The sequence below is a fragment of the Rhinolophus hipposideros genome (genome assembly GCF_964194185.1).
Source record: "Rhinolophus hipposideros genome assembly, chromosome: 6".
In the NCBI taxonomy this organism is placed as follows: Eukaryota; Metazoa; Chordata; class Mammalia; order Chiroptera; family Rhinolophidae; genus Rhinolophus; species Rhinolophus hipposideros.
In genome coordinates, this window is record NC_138052.1 from 40,570,119 (window position 1) to 40,589,351 (window position 19,233).

At 35.2% G+C, this 19,233-nt stretch overlaps 1 protein-coding gene across 4 annotated transcripts in view; it reads right to left on the bottom strand.

Moving 5' to 3' along the window:
- Positions 1 to 19,233, bottom strand: part of KCNH7 (potassium voltage-gated channel subfamily H member 7) — a 441,540-nt gene that overhangs the window by 65,858 nt on the left and 356,449 nt on the right. For all 4 annotated transcript variants that reach the window (XM_081052826.1, XM_081052825.1, XM_081052824.1 and 1 more), the window contains one exon: positions 4,844 to 5,269. In XM_081052826.1, the coding sequence (XP_080908952.1) occupies positions 4,844 to 5,269 (426 nt within the window). The remainder of the gene's footprint in view (positions 1 to 4,843; positions 5,270 to 19,233) is intronic.

Below are 19,233 nucleotides of genomic sequence, written 5' to 3' on the forward strand. Positions count from 1 at the left end.
ATACAAGTGATACCTTTTCTGGAAAAAATATAAAAGCTTAAGAAATATGGTACATAATGAAGTTTCAAACCAGTTTCACAAGGATGAGTGAATACTGACTTCAACAGTCAAAGCCATGTTCTCAAGCATTACTACCCATGCTAGTTTGATATTGTGAGAAATGACTTGGCCTTATTTCTATTGTTATCAAGATGCTGCTAACACACCTGGGCATTCTTTCTTAGCTACAGTTGTGTACAGCACAACTTGTAGATAACACTTAACACTTCAATAACTCTTTTCTTCCTCTTCTAATTTAAATATCTCTTTAAAGATTTAAGGTGTTTTACTCCAGATTGCACGACAGAGAGAAGCGATTGTGCCAAAATCTCAGAGAGAGTAGCCTAAAGAATGATCAATCTCCTCGTGGTGATTTGTTGAAGACTAGTAGTTTCCATCGTTTAGTTCAGTGGACTATTTTTATATTATCTGCAAGTGAAAAATGGGACCAACAATCACCTTATAATATGATTGTGTTGACATCAAAATTTGGCTGAGTAGAATGTTTTCAGCATACCTGATTTCATGTACAATCCTGAGATATTATGCAAATCTATCCTTGTGGGTTTTTTCAGTTTTTTAAAATAGGGATAAAACTATCCTTAAACCCATCACAATAATTTTTAAAATAGAATTAAAGAATTTTCCCTTAGATGTTATTTCTTGAGCTTTTCATTGCTATTAGAAAAATATTGTCTATTTATTGTTGTTTTTGGTAGAGACTCAAAAAACATTAAAGCTCACTAAAGGTAAATGATATTATTATGAAACACAAAAACATCATGATAATACTACATGGATGCCTGCTAAGTTTTTCCTTGTATCCATTCTATGATTCATCAATCAGATTAATGAAGCAAACATCAATGTGAGCAAAAAGTGCTTTTTTCTATTAGTACTTTCATTCAAAGGGCACTTTACTTAGCTTTCAAAGTCTTGCCTGCGTTCAGGATTCATGAAAAATAACAGCTAAGGGTGAAAGGAGAGAGGTCAACAAAGAAAGTAATTAATCAAAGAATACTAATTTTCAGGGGTGGAAGAGGTTAATGAAGCAGTTAGCTAAACAGAATGCGCTACGTTCTAACTGTTAATATTTATGAAAGTAAGATTTGCCACAGATAAGTGAAATATGGGAAACTTAGAGGCAGATAATGAAAAGTTTACATGAAACTGTACTTGGTAAAGCATGTAAAACTGTTACTCTTTATAGTGAAGGTGGATGTCTCTGAGTCTTATCAGCTTGTCCTGCTTGTCAAACCTTGAGAGTCTCTGAGACTCTCAGCACCTTCCTGAAACCCAGTTTAAAGAACACTGGATAGATGATCTCTTACCAGAATAAACTTTAGCTTAATGATTTTAGGATTTGTCACTTAATTTTGGGTCAGAAATCCCCGAGTTATTTTTCATATTCATATGATGAAACTTCCCAAATTGGTCCACTTGAATATAAGATCACTTTTTTTCTGAAAGCGTTTTTTTTTTTTTTTTTTTTTTTTGGTCTTTTTCTTGCCAGAAACAAAAACAGATGCTGAATATGTTTAATATTCTTATTACATGACATTTTATTCACTTTCTAAAAACTCTTATTCAGAAATATTACTATGTACCGAAAAGCCTGATTATAGTTATCTAATATGGTTTGCATATAAAAGGAGTATTTTCATTGTCACTCCTGAAAAATGTATAAAGTGGTCCAGTCCATCACTGGTCTTCTTACCCTTCATAGCTGACCCAGCCCAATATCTGATTCCCTTATGCCCCTTTCAGCCCTCCACTTGCCATCCTTCATGCTAACATACTCCCCGCCACCACACCTCATGTTCCTGTGCTTCGCAGCCCAGTAACTGTCCTCAGAACATTTCCTTTCTGTCTCCCATTTCTTCAGGATTCCTAGCTGCAATTAGCTAATCTAATAACTATTGTAAGATAATAGACTTCAATAAATTTGGCCATCGATCACATAATGACATTTAGGTCAACAATGGCAGCCTATGTGATGGTGGTCCCATAATATTATAATGAGCTGAAAAATTCCTATTGCCTAGTGATGTGTGGTTGTGGTAACGTCAGAGCACAATGCATTATAACATGTTCGTGCTGATCCTGCTGTAATCAAACCTACTGTGCTTCAGTCAAATAAAAAAGTATAGCACATACAATTATGTACAGTACATGATACTTGACAATGATAATGAACAACTGTATAACTGGTTTATGTATTTACTATACTATACTTTTTATCATTATTTTAGAGTGTAGTTTTGGACTTATAAAAGAAAAAAGTTTGCTGTAAAACATTGTGTTATGTTGCCCCAGCAGCAATGTCCTACATCTTGTATTTATATCTCCTGATTGCATCGTTTTCTCTTGTGCTGATTTAACCTCATGTTGTTTTGTACAGTAATATGTTTGTACAGTACAGGCTCATATCGTAGGAGCAATAGGTGATACTATACAGTCTAGGTGTACTGTCGGCTACACCATTCAGGTTTGTATAGGTGTACTCTATGAGGTTCGCACAATGATGAAATTTCCTAGCAACACATTTATTTCTTAGAACATGTCTCTATCACTAAGCAAGGCATGACTGTATTTGTTGAATAAATGAGTAAAGTATTTATGAATGAATATGGTAACATGAAAGTTTTTAAAAAAAGACTTCATTAAGAAACAGGGACTTTTATCTGAAGGGATTAGAATGAGAAGTAACCTTTAGCAATACATATGTTATGTTATTTTTAATTATTACAAGAACTTACTATTGCCAGTTTACAGAAAAGAAATAAGGTCAGAAACTAATTAAATATCTTGCCAAAATACAGCAAGTGAGTGGCACAGAGGAGAATCAAAGCCAGGTCTGTCTGATTGCAAAGGTGGGATCCTTCCCATATCATATCACGACTTAAAAGAGTGAGAAGTAGCTTTGAGAACATGGGTTAATCCATGAAATCATACAAAAGTGGAGAACTGGCACTGTTTTCTCTGAGGCAAACTTCACCTTTTCTTTAATGCTACATGAGAAAGATGATCAGACACCATTTTTTCCCCCAAGACTAGTTCATCCCATGCTAATGTAAATCACATAAAATTTTCTCTTGTTTCAGCTCACTAGAAGTCCTGTTTGAAATAGTGATTTTTCTGAATTACATATTCTTAATGAATTTTATTATTTTCAAGTGCTATAGTAACTGAAATTTAATTAAGTACTGCTTCCTAGAAATTCTATCTTAATGGTTATAATCAGCATATTTAAATGCATGCTGGTTTGATTATTATTGATTAAACACCACCAGTAAATTAACTTTCTCTAAAAATCCTATTTGCTTATTTATTTGTCCAACCATTCTTTCATTTTGTTAAGCTGAAATTTAATTTGTTGTTGGTGTACATATTTTAAAGTTTGAAAGGGTGAGGTTTTAGTCTATCGTTTATCAGTAAGCACTTAGTATAAATACATGGATCTCCCATTGTAAGAAATTCATAAGGATTAGTATAGTTACAGAAGTATTTCACTTTTTTGTTTTTAGTAAAAGTTAGAACCTAACATTAAAATTCAACTAGCTTAACAGCAGCTAGAGGTTTTTGTTGTTGTTGTTGTTGTTTTTATATTTTCCTGAGTTTCCCGTATATTATGTCAATAGAGTCTCAAATTAAAAACACACACACACAAAAACAAACAAACAAAACAACAACAACAAAAAACCTTAAAAGGGGAAGGTGATATTATCATCTTTATAGATTAGGAGAGTCAGGCTTCAGACTTTGTCTAAGGTTTGCAGAATCCAGAAAGACTGTATTGCTCCATTGTCCTGCTCATAACTTAACCACAGTTTGATAGGCATGTTCTGTTAGGAGAGAATTCTAAGCCTGTTAGTTCCTCTTGGCAGAGAAGAAGACTCCTGTCCTGAAACCTTAATTGGTCAGAAAGCCACAATCTGCAGAGGGCATTTTTTTATATTTGATCTGCCCTTAAAAAACAAAAACAACAAAAACAACTAAAGATGGCGAGGGACTCAGTGGCTCTTGGGTAAAAAAGGACATTGAATTTTTAAAACTCTACACATCAAGTTTATCTTTCTCAACTTACTTCCTTAGGCCTACTTTCACAACTTCTGCAAATCTTTCCCTTATAGAATACAGGAAATTCATTTACAATAAAAATTAGTGGCAATTAATTGGAGGGAACTTTTGGGAGAGGTTAACTTCTTCTGGATCAAAGAACCCTTTGAGATTCTGACTATAGTTACGAACTCTCTATCCAGAAAATGCACTATACATATACCGGTCAGATTCCCTTAAAGTTTCCAGCTTTATTAAGTATTGGTAACACAAGAAGTGTTTTACAATCTAGATATTACTTAAGAGAAAGAGTTTTGAACGAGACATTTCAGAAGATGCCTCTTTCACTTAATCTGAATATAAAACAAGTTCCTTCTGTTTCAAACCACAATTTTGAGTTAAGATTTGGCATCGTCATCTTTGACAATTTTACACCCATGAGGTTAATATGTAGTGATTTTTATCCTGGGAATATGCTATGTGCTATGAAACATCTGTCTCTAAGTTTAATTTTTGGTTAAAAGATGGATGGTCTTTAGCATCTAGAAAAAATAGAAATGATTATTAATTATTTGCAATGACAAAATGGTTCACTTTCATTTTATAGCATTTTCAATTGAAAATGAATTTCGTATGTGAGATATATGAAGCTTGTAAAACAACCACTTTTGTTTTTTGCAATTAAAAGAGATTCACTTTTATAATTGCAATCTTTCAGAAAATAAGATTCTTAAGCAGCTCTTACCTCATCAGAACCAGATCCAAAAATCAGCAAGTCAAAAGGAATTGCTGCAACCATGTCAATCAGGAACCAGCCTTTGAAGTAGTGTATTGCTATTTTGGCGGGGTCACTTACCACTTCCTCATTTTGATTTACATAAGTTGTTCTGAAGTTTATTAGAATATCTATGATAAACATAATATCCACAATCAAGTCTACCACATTCAAAGGGCTACAAGAATAGCCACATTCTCGTCTTTTCTGCTCTTCTCTGTCATTGAGGAGAAAGGCTGCAGAGTAGGGAGTGAATATAGCAGTGTATATGACCAACAGGAGAATAAGCCAATCCCAGACTGCCTTGAAAGGACTATAGTGCAATATTGTAAACTTGTTGATGCGTGGCGTCTGTAGTTTATATTCTGGCAGGACATCTGCTCCTAAAGAGAGAACCTGAATATAGAAAAAAAAATCATACACTATATAAAAATGCCATCATTTAATCTCTAAATCTATAAAAATATTAAGGTAATTGTACAGCAAATTCTATTAGAGAGGATTCATGTAATTGAGTTCATGAATTGTCAAGTCTGTATGAAAAACATACATTTGAAGAAACCCATATAAACCCCCACTAGTATATTAGACTCCAGAAAATCTCATTGGTGTTTCTTGATAAATATAATTTTCACTGAAAAATAATGAATATTGTCATCGAGATACCAAGTAATGATTACTGATTCCTTTGGAACATAGTACGACTCAGAAATAAAAATACATAGCTATTTTTGGAAAAAACATGAAATTGGTTTAATACATGAGTAATTCAGTTTTCCAACCTAAGATAGAATTGGCTATAATGAGTAGAAACAGCCTACTTGGATCCGTGGTCATATTGAGTTTACATATATTTAATTTATAAATAAACCTTGATAAATTAAACCCAGCTCATTCAAATCTTTAATTGAAAATTTCCCACCTGCAATCTGTTTTTAACATTAGAAAAAAAGGCACCTGAGATTAAAATAAACACAAAGGAGTCTTTTCCTAAAAGACAGAGAGTATTTTATGTTCAGGACAAATACACTTTCATGTGAATTCCTCTATCATCTTCAGAGAATCCTGAAGACAGAATGGTTCAAGGAGATGTTAAGAATACTAATCTGGAGATGTTGCAAGGCTTTTAGCCACCAAAGAGTACTTAAACTCTAAGATTTATTTAACTTAATAAGGCATAGGATAGGCTAAAATAGTTCATTTTCTAGAGTCTTAGTTTATCTGGAAAAAAAAAAAGTGTGTTAAGCTTGAATTGTAACCCTACCCAATAGAAAAGTTCATGAATTTGTGATTTTAAACCAAGTTTCAAGAACAAAGGTCAAACAAATAGGTTATCTAGCTACCCAAGAAATGTAATTAGCTTTAATATATAGGTTTTAAAGAATTTAAAATTTTTGATGGCCCCACAAAGGGCACATAGTGGCATTTTTTAAAGGGAGGGGTAGATTGTAATCTTATTTTATGAATATCCCACATATGTACAATGGCCCTATTTCAAGGTTCATTTCACTAAGTAAATTTTCTTAGACTAGGTTCTTCTAAACACAATTAACATATTACCAGTTTTGCAGCATGGCTCTCAGGAGTTCCCCATTTGTTAGTCAAAAAGTGTTATTTCTATGTTCTTGGTAATTCTATCCATGTAGGCTTTAATTTGTTTATAACAATAAACTATCTCAGGCAAATTTCAATTTTGAATTTTATTTTCATTGTCATATCTCATACCTTCTCCCCCCTACAGATGACAAGTTACCATTTCTATTTTAAAAAGAACTTGAGAAGTTAAATAACAAACCCAAATGAGGTATAAGATGACTTTGAATATAACAAAATAGTTCAGTTAAAATAAGCAAAGCTCTTTTAGATAACCGCTAAGCTGATTTAACTAGCTTTGGAAAAAATGATAAAGAACCTAACCTTTTTTTTTTTTTTTTTATTTAGTTTAGCGTACATTGAACTACCAGTATATGGAGGAAGCAGGGCTTTATTTTAAGCTATTATGAGAAATGACAGGAATTAATTATTGGTAAAAGAGAAATCTGGAAAATAAAGCAATTTCATTGTTTATGAAATACCAACAATCCTCAGAATCCAAGATTTATGTCAGTATATATAACTGTAGCTGTATCTGACTTCCAAAATTCAAACAGGAATAATGTTTGGATAATCTATTAATTGATAAGTGCAGACTAATAGAACTCTGATCCTGGTATGCTCGGTATAAAAAACTAGTGTGTGATAGGTTGGTCTGGTAAAAATGAGTTATCAAAGTATCATTGTGGAATGTTTCTTTCTCAAAAACTAGGGAGTACTCAGAATGGAGAATGTGAAATCTAAATCTAAAACCTATTTTGGCTCTCAAAGGCATCTAAACTATGGATCGTTCTATCTTTCCAGTTCCTTCTCCTATTAGATTCTTCTATGCACACAGTGTACTCTGGCAAGAGCTTCTGAGATCTTCCCAAATCCCTAAATTCATAAATTTCTCTCATGAAAAAGGTACATAGCTATTCAAAGAGACCAAAAACCAGAAAAGTCATTTTTAAAGACAGGACTATTTGTGTGAGCTTGCTCCCTGCTTAAGTGACATGCTTCTGGTACCAACTTCCCACATGGGGCAATGTAAATATCTGTTTAACAGAAGTATGTTAGACTGCATACAGCACCTTGGAGCTTCCCCTGAAAAGTTAAAAACTGTGAGTGGAACTCTTTCCATTGCACATATGCAAACATTCATTTAACATTAGATGGCTACTGTGTTAAGAGCTGGAGACCAAAAAATTGGGAAGATACTGTCTCTGAAATCATGGTATTATAGTCTGTTGGGAGAAACAGATGTCCAGGAAAATGGGAGCCCTGCTGCGGTCCACTTGGCTCAGTTCCTTGTGGGGTGGGGGGAGGGAGAGGTACTGATGAGGGGGTCTCCATAGAGGACTTTTGGACTTTTGGAAAAGATGGCACTTGAACTGAGACTTCTAATGGGTGGCAGGATAGAATACAGCTGAAGGATGAGGAAATTGGAAAGGGATGTATATTACAGATAGAGGTAACAGAATGAAAAAAGACAGGGAGACATAAAATAATGTGTTGCATCTTAAAGAATTATAAGTTGCCTTATATGTATTGCTGATGGATAAAATGCAAGGAAAGTAGTGGTGGAGGATGGCAGTGGAACGGGACAGTGAAAGGTTGTGGAAGATATAATGTGACATGCTAGGGAGCTCAGACTTTTTCCTTTAGGTCAGAGTTTCCCATACTTGAATAAAATACAGACTCCTTTTCAGGGAAAGATGCTTATTGCAGAACCTCAATGATGCTATACATTATTTTTATTTACAATGTTAGGTAAATATGTACAAATGTGAAACTAGATTAAAACTTCTTGTGCTTATATCTCTTAATATGTCTGTTGTGGGTTGAATTGTGTACTCCCAAAAAACATGATTCAAGTCCTAATACCTGGTACCTGTGAATCTGACCTTCTTTGTCTTTGTAGCTGTAATCAAGTAAAGGTGAAGTCACAGTAGATTGGAGTGGGCCTTGATGAATAATGGATGGTCTTACACAAAGAGGGACACTAGGGTGCAGAGACGCACAGGAAGAATGCCATGACAATGGAGGCAGATACAGCTGTAAGCCAAGGGACACCAAGGATTGGTGGCAGCCACCAGAATCTAGAATAGAAGCATGGAACAGATAGATTCTCCTTCAGAGCCTCCAGAAGGGACCAACCTTGCCAATAACTTGATTTTAGACTTCCAGTCCCCATATTTGTGCGAATAACTTCTATTGTTTTAAGCTACCCATTTTGTGGTATTTTGTTTTGGCAGCCCTAGAAAATCAATACAATGACCAAAAAAAATGAATAAATAACAAAAATGTTTGCAAAACCAGTGAATTCAAACTATTATCAGTAATGTAATAGTCGACATATCTGTAGTTTAAAAAATGATTGAACTTTGATTAATATGTGTGGTTTGATCTAACAGGTAAAATATTTTTCTTTATTCTAAACTCAATGCCTTTTTGTGAAAGTATATTGTCAAAATAGTATCCAGTTTCCCCAAATGTAAGACCTAGCCTGACAATCAGCTCTAATGTGTCTTTTGGAGCAAAAATTAATGTGAGACCCGGCATTATATTATATTATATTATATTATACTATATTATATTATATTATATTATATACCCAGTCTTATAGTAAAATAAGACTGAGTCTTATATTAATTTTTGCTCCAAAAGACCCATTAGAGCTGACTGTTGGGCTAGGTCTTATTTTTGGGGAAACACGGTATTACAAATGTCAAAGATTTTATTACTATTTTAAGATATTCTAATCTAATCTTTAATTCAAATTTTGTTCTACTTGTCTTAAAAAACAATATAAATGGTGTTACTTGATAATGTATAAAGGATTTGGTTTACTTGAAGTTCAATTTTGCTTTGGGGCATTATTGAATTCTACAGTAAGTGATCATCTAATAAAATTATTTCTGGTCTGGGTTCAAAAAGGTGGTTAAATTGTTATATTCCAACACATCAATTGATAGCAAAGCATTGAAAGCTGGTATGAACAATAATGGGGCATGATTTGAAAACACTTTTTAATAATTGATATGGTACTAAATGTTATGGTTACAAGTTGCTTTGATTTCTGCATGGTTATACCATTTTTATATGATCACTTAATTCTTTCATGGATTTTATTAGCCAAATGACTTCAAACACTTCTATTTATACAGCATCCGGAGGTCTCATTGAAAATCCGAAAGCAGCCATGGACACGGAAGTCAGGTGGATGGCAGCACTCCTTTTTTAATTGATTCAGAAGGTTATTCTATTGTTTTAAGTTTTCACAAAGACACAGGAATTTTTAAAAAGTTCCAGGAGATCTCATGCTCCTTTGAAAATATTTCTTTCCATGGATATCATTTGAGAATTGTTAAGAGTTTACGAAACAGAGAAGGCAAAGTGCCTAAGTTTAGTTTTAGAGAAATGTATCTGGCAGTGGAATGGAGGAGAAAACAAAGAGGGGTGGACCAGAGGCTTAGAAATCAGTCAGGACTTTGATACTAAGAAAGGAAAATGCAAGTGAGATCAGGAAACCCTGTACTAGGAAACAGGTGGCAGAGATGAAGAGGAGGAATACATCTGAGAAACAAATGCATCTTGGGGCATAAGGATGAGGAGTAGAGAAACATTTATTTCTTTATGGTTCCAATAATGAGTCTTTTTAGAGCCAATAATGGTAATATATCTGAAGGATCAACCAAGTTTGGAATAAGGGGAAGGGCCTGTGACTAAATCTGAAGACCTACATTAGCATTCTGGATACAGGTTTTCTGGTAACTCATTTAATTTCATTTCATATGTGTGATGGGGATAGTAATCTTTGCCCAAATCACCTGTCTCAATAGAGCTACTATATCACATTAGATGATTTCTATAAAAGTACCTGATAAATGGGAAATATTTACGTAAGATAATTCCATTAAACCAAAACATTTATTAACCAAGTGGAGAAAGCTGAACATTGGCTGGACATTAATAATATTAAGAAATTGTCTTAGCTACCTGCTTCTTATAACAAGCTAAGCCAAAACATAGTGTCTTAACACAATTATTTATTATTCATGATTCTATGGATCAGAAATTTAGGCAGGGCTTTTTGGCCCATTCTTCTGCTCTACACAGTGTCAACTGGGGTCATTCAGTGATATTTGGTTGGTGGCTGAGCTTGTGTGGAGAATAAAGGAAAACTTTACTCATATGTCTAATATCTTTGTGGGGCTAGTTGGAGGGCTGGGCTCACTCAGGATGCTGGAATACCTGTCTCTCTCTCTCTCTCTCTCTCTCCTCTTTCTCTCTCTCTCTCTCACACACACACACACACACACACACACACACACACACACACACACAGAGAGCATGTGGAACTTCTTCATACAGTCTCTTCAGCAGGGTAGTAAAACATTTTATATGGAGGCTTCGTGATACCAAAAGAGAAGAGGCAACATCCAGTCCTCTTAAAGTCAAGATCTGGAATAAGCACGGCATCACTTCTGCCAACTCCACTGGCCAAAGCAATCACAGGCCAGCCCAGATTCAGTACAGTGGAAGAATAGTCCTTACCTCTTGATAGGAAATGGCATACAAGGAAAAGAGAAGAAATCAAATCATTGGTAGCTTATCAAATGATTTGATAAACTACCACAAGAACCATTGACAGTTATTTTTCTTAGGTATGATGATGATATTATAGTTATTTTTTTAGTAGTCCTTACCTTTTAAGTTTTCACAGTGAAAATTTATGGATGAAATGATATAATAATTTGGGGATAAAATGATATAATAATTTCTATCTATAGTGGGGAAAACGAAGGGGAGAGAATGTTTGTTTATAAAGTCTTGACTATATGTAGATTTTATTGAACTGGGTGATAGGTATATACTATTATCTCTATTTTCATAATATGTCTAAAAGTTCTAAATATAAGAAATTAAAAAGTGTATTCTAGAATCTCAGTCAGAATGGTCTAAGATATTTGAGTAAGCAATTTCTTGATGGTGAAAAAGAAGTGGGTCTACAAACATCACAGAGGCTCACTTCTGAATTAGTTCCTTATTAGGCAAGTTTGGATTCCTGTTTACACAGCGGAATGTACACTTTCCTCTCTGCCTGTCTGATTCATATTATGTGGACCTCCATTCAGTCACACAGACTACACACAATCCCAACTTCACCTAGCCTGAAACTGTTTGCCTTTAAATTTCCATCAAATTGGTGGCTGGGACAAATCACGTTATAAGAAGGTAATCAGATAGGCTAAGTCGCAGATTCTCATTCTTCTGAGAATACTTAGCTGCGTTGCTCATCAAATTAGATTTAAAATACAGCCACTTTACAGAGACTCATCAGATTAGACCTCTTATTGTATACTTTTACTCCGTTAGAGCTTCATATTCAAACTTCAAGCTTTCATTCTAGTTTGATATAAGAAGAATGTTTTTTGCATTTTTGCCAAGACAACTACTACTAAGTGCAATGTTTATGCTGTTTAACGTTATTTCTGTAAACATTTGCATTGTATATTCTTTTTATTATTCATTTGTAGAAAATAATTGATTTCTCTTGAGGAATCAAAGGTTTCATCTCTTTTTTTGTTTTAAAAATGACGATGAAAGAGTTGTTTCATTAGTTTCTTTTTACTTTTTTTTGCAGAAAACTGTATGAGTTTAGAATTTTAGTACAATTATTTATATTTCTCTTTACATTGTTTTAATAGTTCTATTTCCATATATCTTTTATAATGTCACTTGATACTTCTCTGGAAATAGGATAAATACGTAAATCGTAAGTTCCAAGTAAGTTAAAGTTAATCATGAAAGAGCTTTGGAGCCACCTTTGGAAATGAAATATTAGTTAGGTAAATATTTGTTTTAAAAATGTGAATAGGATACCAAGGGGCCCATAATTACAAAGAAAAAAAACGCTGCTACACAGTCTATTAAGTTTCCTTAAGAGAGCCAAGTTCTCCCACATACTTGAGAAATAGCATACTTTAGAAAGCAAAAACATGATTAATTGAACTATTATAAGGATTTTCTTTTAAGAGAGAAAGAAAAGAGGTGGGGGAACCTCAGTTGCATAAAAAAGGGGAACTCCGCAGTCTCCAGAAAGGGGCTATTTTCTCTTTCCTGAAACCACCAATTAAATGTACAGTTTAATACAGCCTAAAATATGGTTTTCTTTACCAATTACATTTTTCTTCTTGCTAGGACATTGTTATTTGTTTAACTTCTAACGGTTAAGTCTTATATAAAATCAAAATCTTTATGTGAAACAGCACGATTTATTCAATGAAGATTTGTGAAAATTCTGTGGGAACATCAGGATTAATCACTACTCTTCTCTTCTGAAAAGTGCAATAGGGAACAATTAAGCCTTCCAAAAGACTCTATAGTATTTTTGGCAGCCCTTAAAGCCACACTGAGGTGTTGATAGAGACCACTCATGTGTTATCTACCCTTTACTCAGGACTTGAAGTTAACTAATAGGCTAGCTATATTTTTAACTCTTGGGAAAAGTCATCAGTAGCAAAATGAATCAGAGAAAGTAAATAGCATCAGGAGGGATTTAAATGCCCCTGCCTTTCAGCAGATGAATTGAGAAATGCAGCAAAACCGGAGTTAATTATTGAAATGGACAGCCCCACTGATAATTAACCAGATATTTAACTTAAAAGATCACACAACAAATCAAACTGCCACATAGGAAGTTTTTAAAGTAAACAAAATGTTAAAATTAGGTAGTAGAATCTGTATTCAGATAATTTTCTGTATGCAGATAATTTTCTAAGGCTTAAAGTAGACATTTAGTCATTTGTGTGTTTTTGTGTGCACATGTGTGTTGATGTGCATGTTGGATTGAGTTGGGATGATTGTATGATTTTGGAAACATCAGAGTCATCTAGGTTCACATAAATGTTAGGTTTAGTGTTTTGGTTTATATGTGCTATATAAGCTAATATTAAAAAAAATGGCTTCTTAAAATATGGGACTGTAAAAGAGAAACATAGGTTAGATAATATCTTAAACATTTATAATATTCATAAATTACTTCAAATATATACATATTTAAAAATGACAGGCTCTTCCGGAGCCATAAACTCTTTAGCTCCATGCCCATGCCAGCTGGATAGTGGCCTTGCTTCCGGCCCCCTCCTCTGCCAGGCTCATGTGAGGCGTCTGTGGCCCCACTTTGTTGCTGATACTAGACACTCTTTGGCCTAACGTTTGCTTTCTTGCTTCCTCTCTTCTCTTTCCTTTCTCATGGTAACTGTACACATGCCTTTTTTGCCTCCATTTCCATTCTTTGTTTTAAAAGTGATGTAATTTAAGAACAAATGGAATTTAGGAAAAGAAGCACTAAGCACAGTACTAGTTCAAAAGTTATCCTTTCACAAAGGTTTTCAAAAGCACAGATGACTGAGGAACAGGCTTACAGATGGGAGAGGGAAATAAAGGCCAGGACCATCTGAGGTAGATGTGCCAGGTGCCACGAGGAGGCAGTGCTTAGGGGACAGAAAGTCTGGGATAGAGCTTGGGTGGGGGGAGCAGGGGAGTGCGGCTGGAGACATCATCCTGCAGACGCACTGGCTGAAGTTCTGAAAAGCGGATTCATTTGCTGAAACAGTGTAAAGAGAAAGGGAAGCCATTGCAATCACTGAAATGTGGGGTGGAGAAGAAAGGCAAGGTAGTACCTCTAAGGCTTAGCATAGTACTGGAAATATACATAGTAAGCACCCAAAATAGTTGTTGAATGGACATGTTTGTACCTTAAAGACAAAGAGACAATGGAGATGGCAAGACAGAACATTCATGAGAGAAAGGATTATGATAGCGATAGCTGCTGCACACTAAAATTTGTTATTCTTCCTTCCACGGAGTACAGCTGTTGCTGGAGTGTGTCTGCCTCACCCAGAACTACATTTCCTAGTCCTCTTTGCATCTGAGTATGGCTGTGGGTATGAAGAGGAGCAGCGCTTCTAGGCTGAAGACTTTAAGAAGCAAGTGCGTCTTTCCCTGTTCTCTCGTTTTCCTTCCAGTCCAAGGCTTCCGGTCCTTAAGTCTGACAGGATGGTGGAGCCTCTAAATGTAGGAAACCTGGGTCACTAAATTGCCAAGAGGAGGAAAACCATTCATTGCACAAGAATACCATCTTTTGCTATTCTGCTTGAGTGTGAAATATGCTGCTGGAATAAGCCACAGTGATGCAGGGGTTTTTAGTTCCAGCAGCTAGCTTTACGCTAATAGTTGGATCTTCAATAAAGCAAAGACCTCGAAAAGGCAGGAGAGAAACATCAAATCCATAGCTTACCTCATCTCTCCCCCTGCCCTCCCTTGAGGTTTAGTTTAATGAAGTCACATAACTGGTGTTGACACTGATAGTGTGTGCATGTGTAAAAGAACGATAGAGCCATATTTTAGTCCAGTAAAATCACATGAGCCAGCATACCCATCAATTTGGTAAGTTTTTCAAGGGTGGGTGAATAAGGGTAAAAAAATATTAAAGGAATAGATATGTTCATGCTCACTTCACTCAGTCAGGTTTTCTGCTCAGGTGTCCCCAGAATCACTACCACCAAAACAAAGGGAAACAGGAGGCGCTCCTTTGGGGAATTATGTGCTCGCTGCAAAACCTCCTTCTTTAGGCCATTGCTGCCACCACTGATAGCTGGGAAAGGAGCTGAGATGTCCTTCTCAATGTCCTCTGTCAGTCTATTTAGGCCCTTGCTCTTTTATTTCTTAATGATATGGCGTATGGGATGACACTGATTCCTGAGAGAATGCCTGCTCAGTTTACCAATGCTTTGTCTTGGAGAAAGAGGATAATTAATATGAGGTCTCTTTTATGTTAGTCACCAGAACCAGTATTGAATTTTGACATTTAATTTTCTCAATAGCTCTTTGAGATAAGCCTTGTTATCTGCATTTTTATACATGAGGAAACCGACTCAGAGAGGATGAATAATTTACCTGAGGTCTTAGAGCTATATATAGTATGATAAACCATAACATTCCCTAACTTTAATAAATGCCTGTTATTTACTGAAGGCTTGATGTGCATTATCCTATTTAAATGTTACAACTTTACAATGTAAGTACTTACAACTTTACAATGTGAGTTGAATTGTGCCCCCCCCAAAGATATGCTCTAGTCCTAAATCTCAGTACCTGTGAATGTCATCTTACTTGTAAAGAGGATCTTTGCAGCTGTAATCAAGTTTAGATGAGGTCATATTGGACTGAGATGGCCCTAATCCACAGTGACAGGTGTCTTTGTATAAAGAGGGGAAGAGACATAGAGACACACACATAGGAAAACAGTCACATGAAGATGGAGGCAGAGATTGGAGTCATGCAACTACACGCCAAGGAAGACTAAGAATGCTAACAACACAGAAGCTAGAGAAAGGCGTGGAACAGATTTGCCTCTAGAAGCTTCGGAACACATGCCCTCTGTTAACACACTGATTTCAGACTTTTAGCCTCCAGAACTGTGAGAGAATCAGTATCTGCTGTTTTAAGTCACCTGGTTTGTGGTAATTGGTAGGACAGCCCAGGGAACTATGATTGCTATTGTTTGTTCCACTGTACACATATGAAAAGTGAAGTTAAGTTTTCCCAGGGCTGTCTGGTGACGTAAAGCCTGTGTTCTTATCAATAACAGCATACCAGTGTTTTATTCATTTCTATGTGGGGATAAAGCCTGTGCTATTTCACTATAAATACTGTTTTCAGGAAAAACAAATATTTTATAAGGGTCTGTGTGAATGTTTTCATAGTTATCAAAATGCTTTTAATAAAATTTTAATCACTTATGGCAAAGTAGTGAATAGGAGAATTATGTAGAACCACTTCTTCCTAAGAGCCTAAATGCTACTTGCTAGGAGGGACACGTGTAGGATACAGGAAGAACAAAATAGGAATGTTAGAAATAAAAATCAAGATAATTTCCACTAATGAAAAGTCCATAATCTGTCAAATATTGCTGAATAGGCCAGACTCGACTGAGATGGTCCTATTACATACATATCCCAGCTCTGCCACAGCCACTAAAAAAAATAAAAAATAAAAAAAAAATCTCCCTGAGCATCAAATACCTAAGCAGCAAAATGAGTACAGCAATATCATAGTTTCACAGATAATCTCTGTCTTACCATAAACACCCAATACGTAAGTATTACTATTATAATTTTGGCACACTTAATTTGAACAACTCAAAATTAAATTATAAATACTATTCAACATCAATTATAATTATCGACTGAACCCAGTTCTCTGATGTGACCCTTGGATTAAGTCTATTATGCAAAGAAAAAAATAGCCGAGGTGGAGGGGTAGGGCTCTTGGTTTTTCTGGTAAGAGAAACATTTATCTTTGATTATAAGCATCTCCCCACCATCTATGCTATAGTGGCCTGGAGGCCATTTGTAAAGTGGTGATGTAGGGAACCAAATATTTTTTTAAAGCCCTCAAACACTTTGAAAGGATATATACCCTGTTTTCCCCAAAATAAGACCTAGCCGGACCATAAGCTCTAATACATCTTTTGGAGCAAAAATTATTATAAGTCCTGATCTTATTTTACTATAAGACTGGGTCTTTAATATACTATACTATACTATACTATACTATACTATACTATACTATACTATACTATACTATACTACCAGGTCTTATATAATATAACACAATAAAAGACCGGGTATAATATAATATGATATGATATAATATAATATAATATAATACCGGGTCTTATATTAATTTTTGCTCCAATAGACACATTAGTACTGATGGTCTGGCTAGGTCTTATTTTTAGGGAAACATGACAGTTTAAGCAAACAATAGGACATTTCCTCATAAAAGCCTGTGTCCTGGAACTAGGGAATGTTTAGTTGGTCTGATTGGAATGGCTATCACAAGAATTGAATACCTAAGAGATGTTCGGAGAAAATTATTTTTGAGCATCTTCTAAGAGTGTGCAATCACATAATTATCTTCCACAGTGTATTATCCTGGGGCGTTTGGGTGCACTTTTGTCAACTCTTTAAAATTATCTAAAAGAATTTAAATGTGTGGTGCTGGTTATTTCTCAGGGAATATGTGTTTATGTCCTTTATCAAATTCTCAGTCATCTATGACCTATAAGTAGGTAAAATCCTTGACTTAGGGCATAATCTTCTATGGGTCTCAGAATCCCTTAGGTCCACAAAGACATAATCATTGATACAGAGAGGGAGAGGGAGGGGGGAGAAGGGGAGAGGGGGAGAGGGAGAGATGGAAAGAGGGAGAGGGAGAGAAAGGAAGGGGGGAAGAGAGAGAGAGAGAGAGAGAGAGAGAGAGAGAGAGAGAGAGAGAGAGAGAGAGAGAGAGGCAAAAGAGTAACAATAAAAAATGTTTACAGAGAAGAAGAAGCATAAAGTAATGGGGGTGCCACTAGTACAAAATGTGCTCAAAATAACAGTGAAGTCAAGGGTGACATCTTGACTGACTGAAGTACAGGCGAGCCGTTTCTCCATTATTGATATAATTTTATTCTTAGTATTTACAAGTTGAATGGTCTGCTAATACCCAGGCCTGTGCTTTCATTTTAAATAACATTGCTTCAAGGGCAGTTTCCCATTTCTGCTAAATTTCCAAATGAGAAATGTCTTCCTGTTGAGGACTGAGTAATTAGCAAGTGTGGTATTCCTACCAAATTTGTAGTTGACCAGTCTTACTTGGTTAGGCCATGTCTGATGATTAAGGGTCAGTTAAGAGTCTTTATAATCTGACCCTAATTGCAGGAATCCATTAAAGTCATTTATTTTAGTCACAAGTACTTGGAAGGCCATCAAATGATGGACTTGGTTTTTTTTTTGGAGTCCCACAAGCTTCATTAAAAGAGCAATGAATGGAAAATGCCAGAATGTCTGCAGGCCAACTCAACACAAACATAAGAGGTAAAACAAGATGCCTTCTACAGAATCAGGTGTTGAATCATCTATTTTTTTTTTTCCCCTTCTCGGTTCTTCCCTCCCTTTCACCTTCCTCCCTCCCTCCCTCTCTCCTTCACTCCTTCCCTCCTTTCTTCCTTCCTTCCTTTTCACCTTCCTTCCTTCCAAAATGAAAAGATTTAACAGAAGTTAAACTTCTGTAAGGGAAATTATAAATTAGGTTATAGAGTTGTTTACTAGCTTCTAAACTGCCTGATGGCCATAACCATGTTTGCTTTATTTTTACACCTGAAACCACCCCATGTCAATTGCTGCAAACACAGTAAGTACTTAATACGTATTTTCTACTGGATAACTGACCTGTCACCCAAGTAGTCAAAAATACATAAGAAGAAGGAAGTAGGTTACATGACAAATTATATTCTGTTGTTTTAAGTTCAAACGTTCCTATGAAAAATGTTTTGCTAAGATTCAGAAATAGCCTTTAATTATGGTACAGATAGCATCATTACTAAAAACCTGAGTGTCTCTTCCATGTTCAAGTTATAACAAGAACAACAAAACACAAAACAAACAGCAGTGACAACAAAAATGATTAAAAATTTTCATATTCCAAAAAATTACTGAATAAACCTGCTCAATAAAATTTGAAAATGATATTAAATTTTAATTATGCCATATTATCTATTCTCTCAAGAGAGAAAACAAACCAAATATTTTACTGAAAGCCATGACAAATCTTGGAATTTAATCTGTGACTGATTCCATTATTGTCCAAAAAGTTATGCATAAACAATTATTAAAAGTGTCATTGAGATAACTTTCTTTGATAACCAAATATCAGTCACAGTCTCTCAA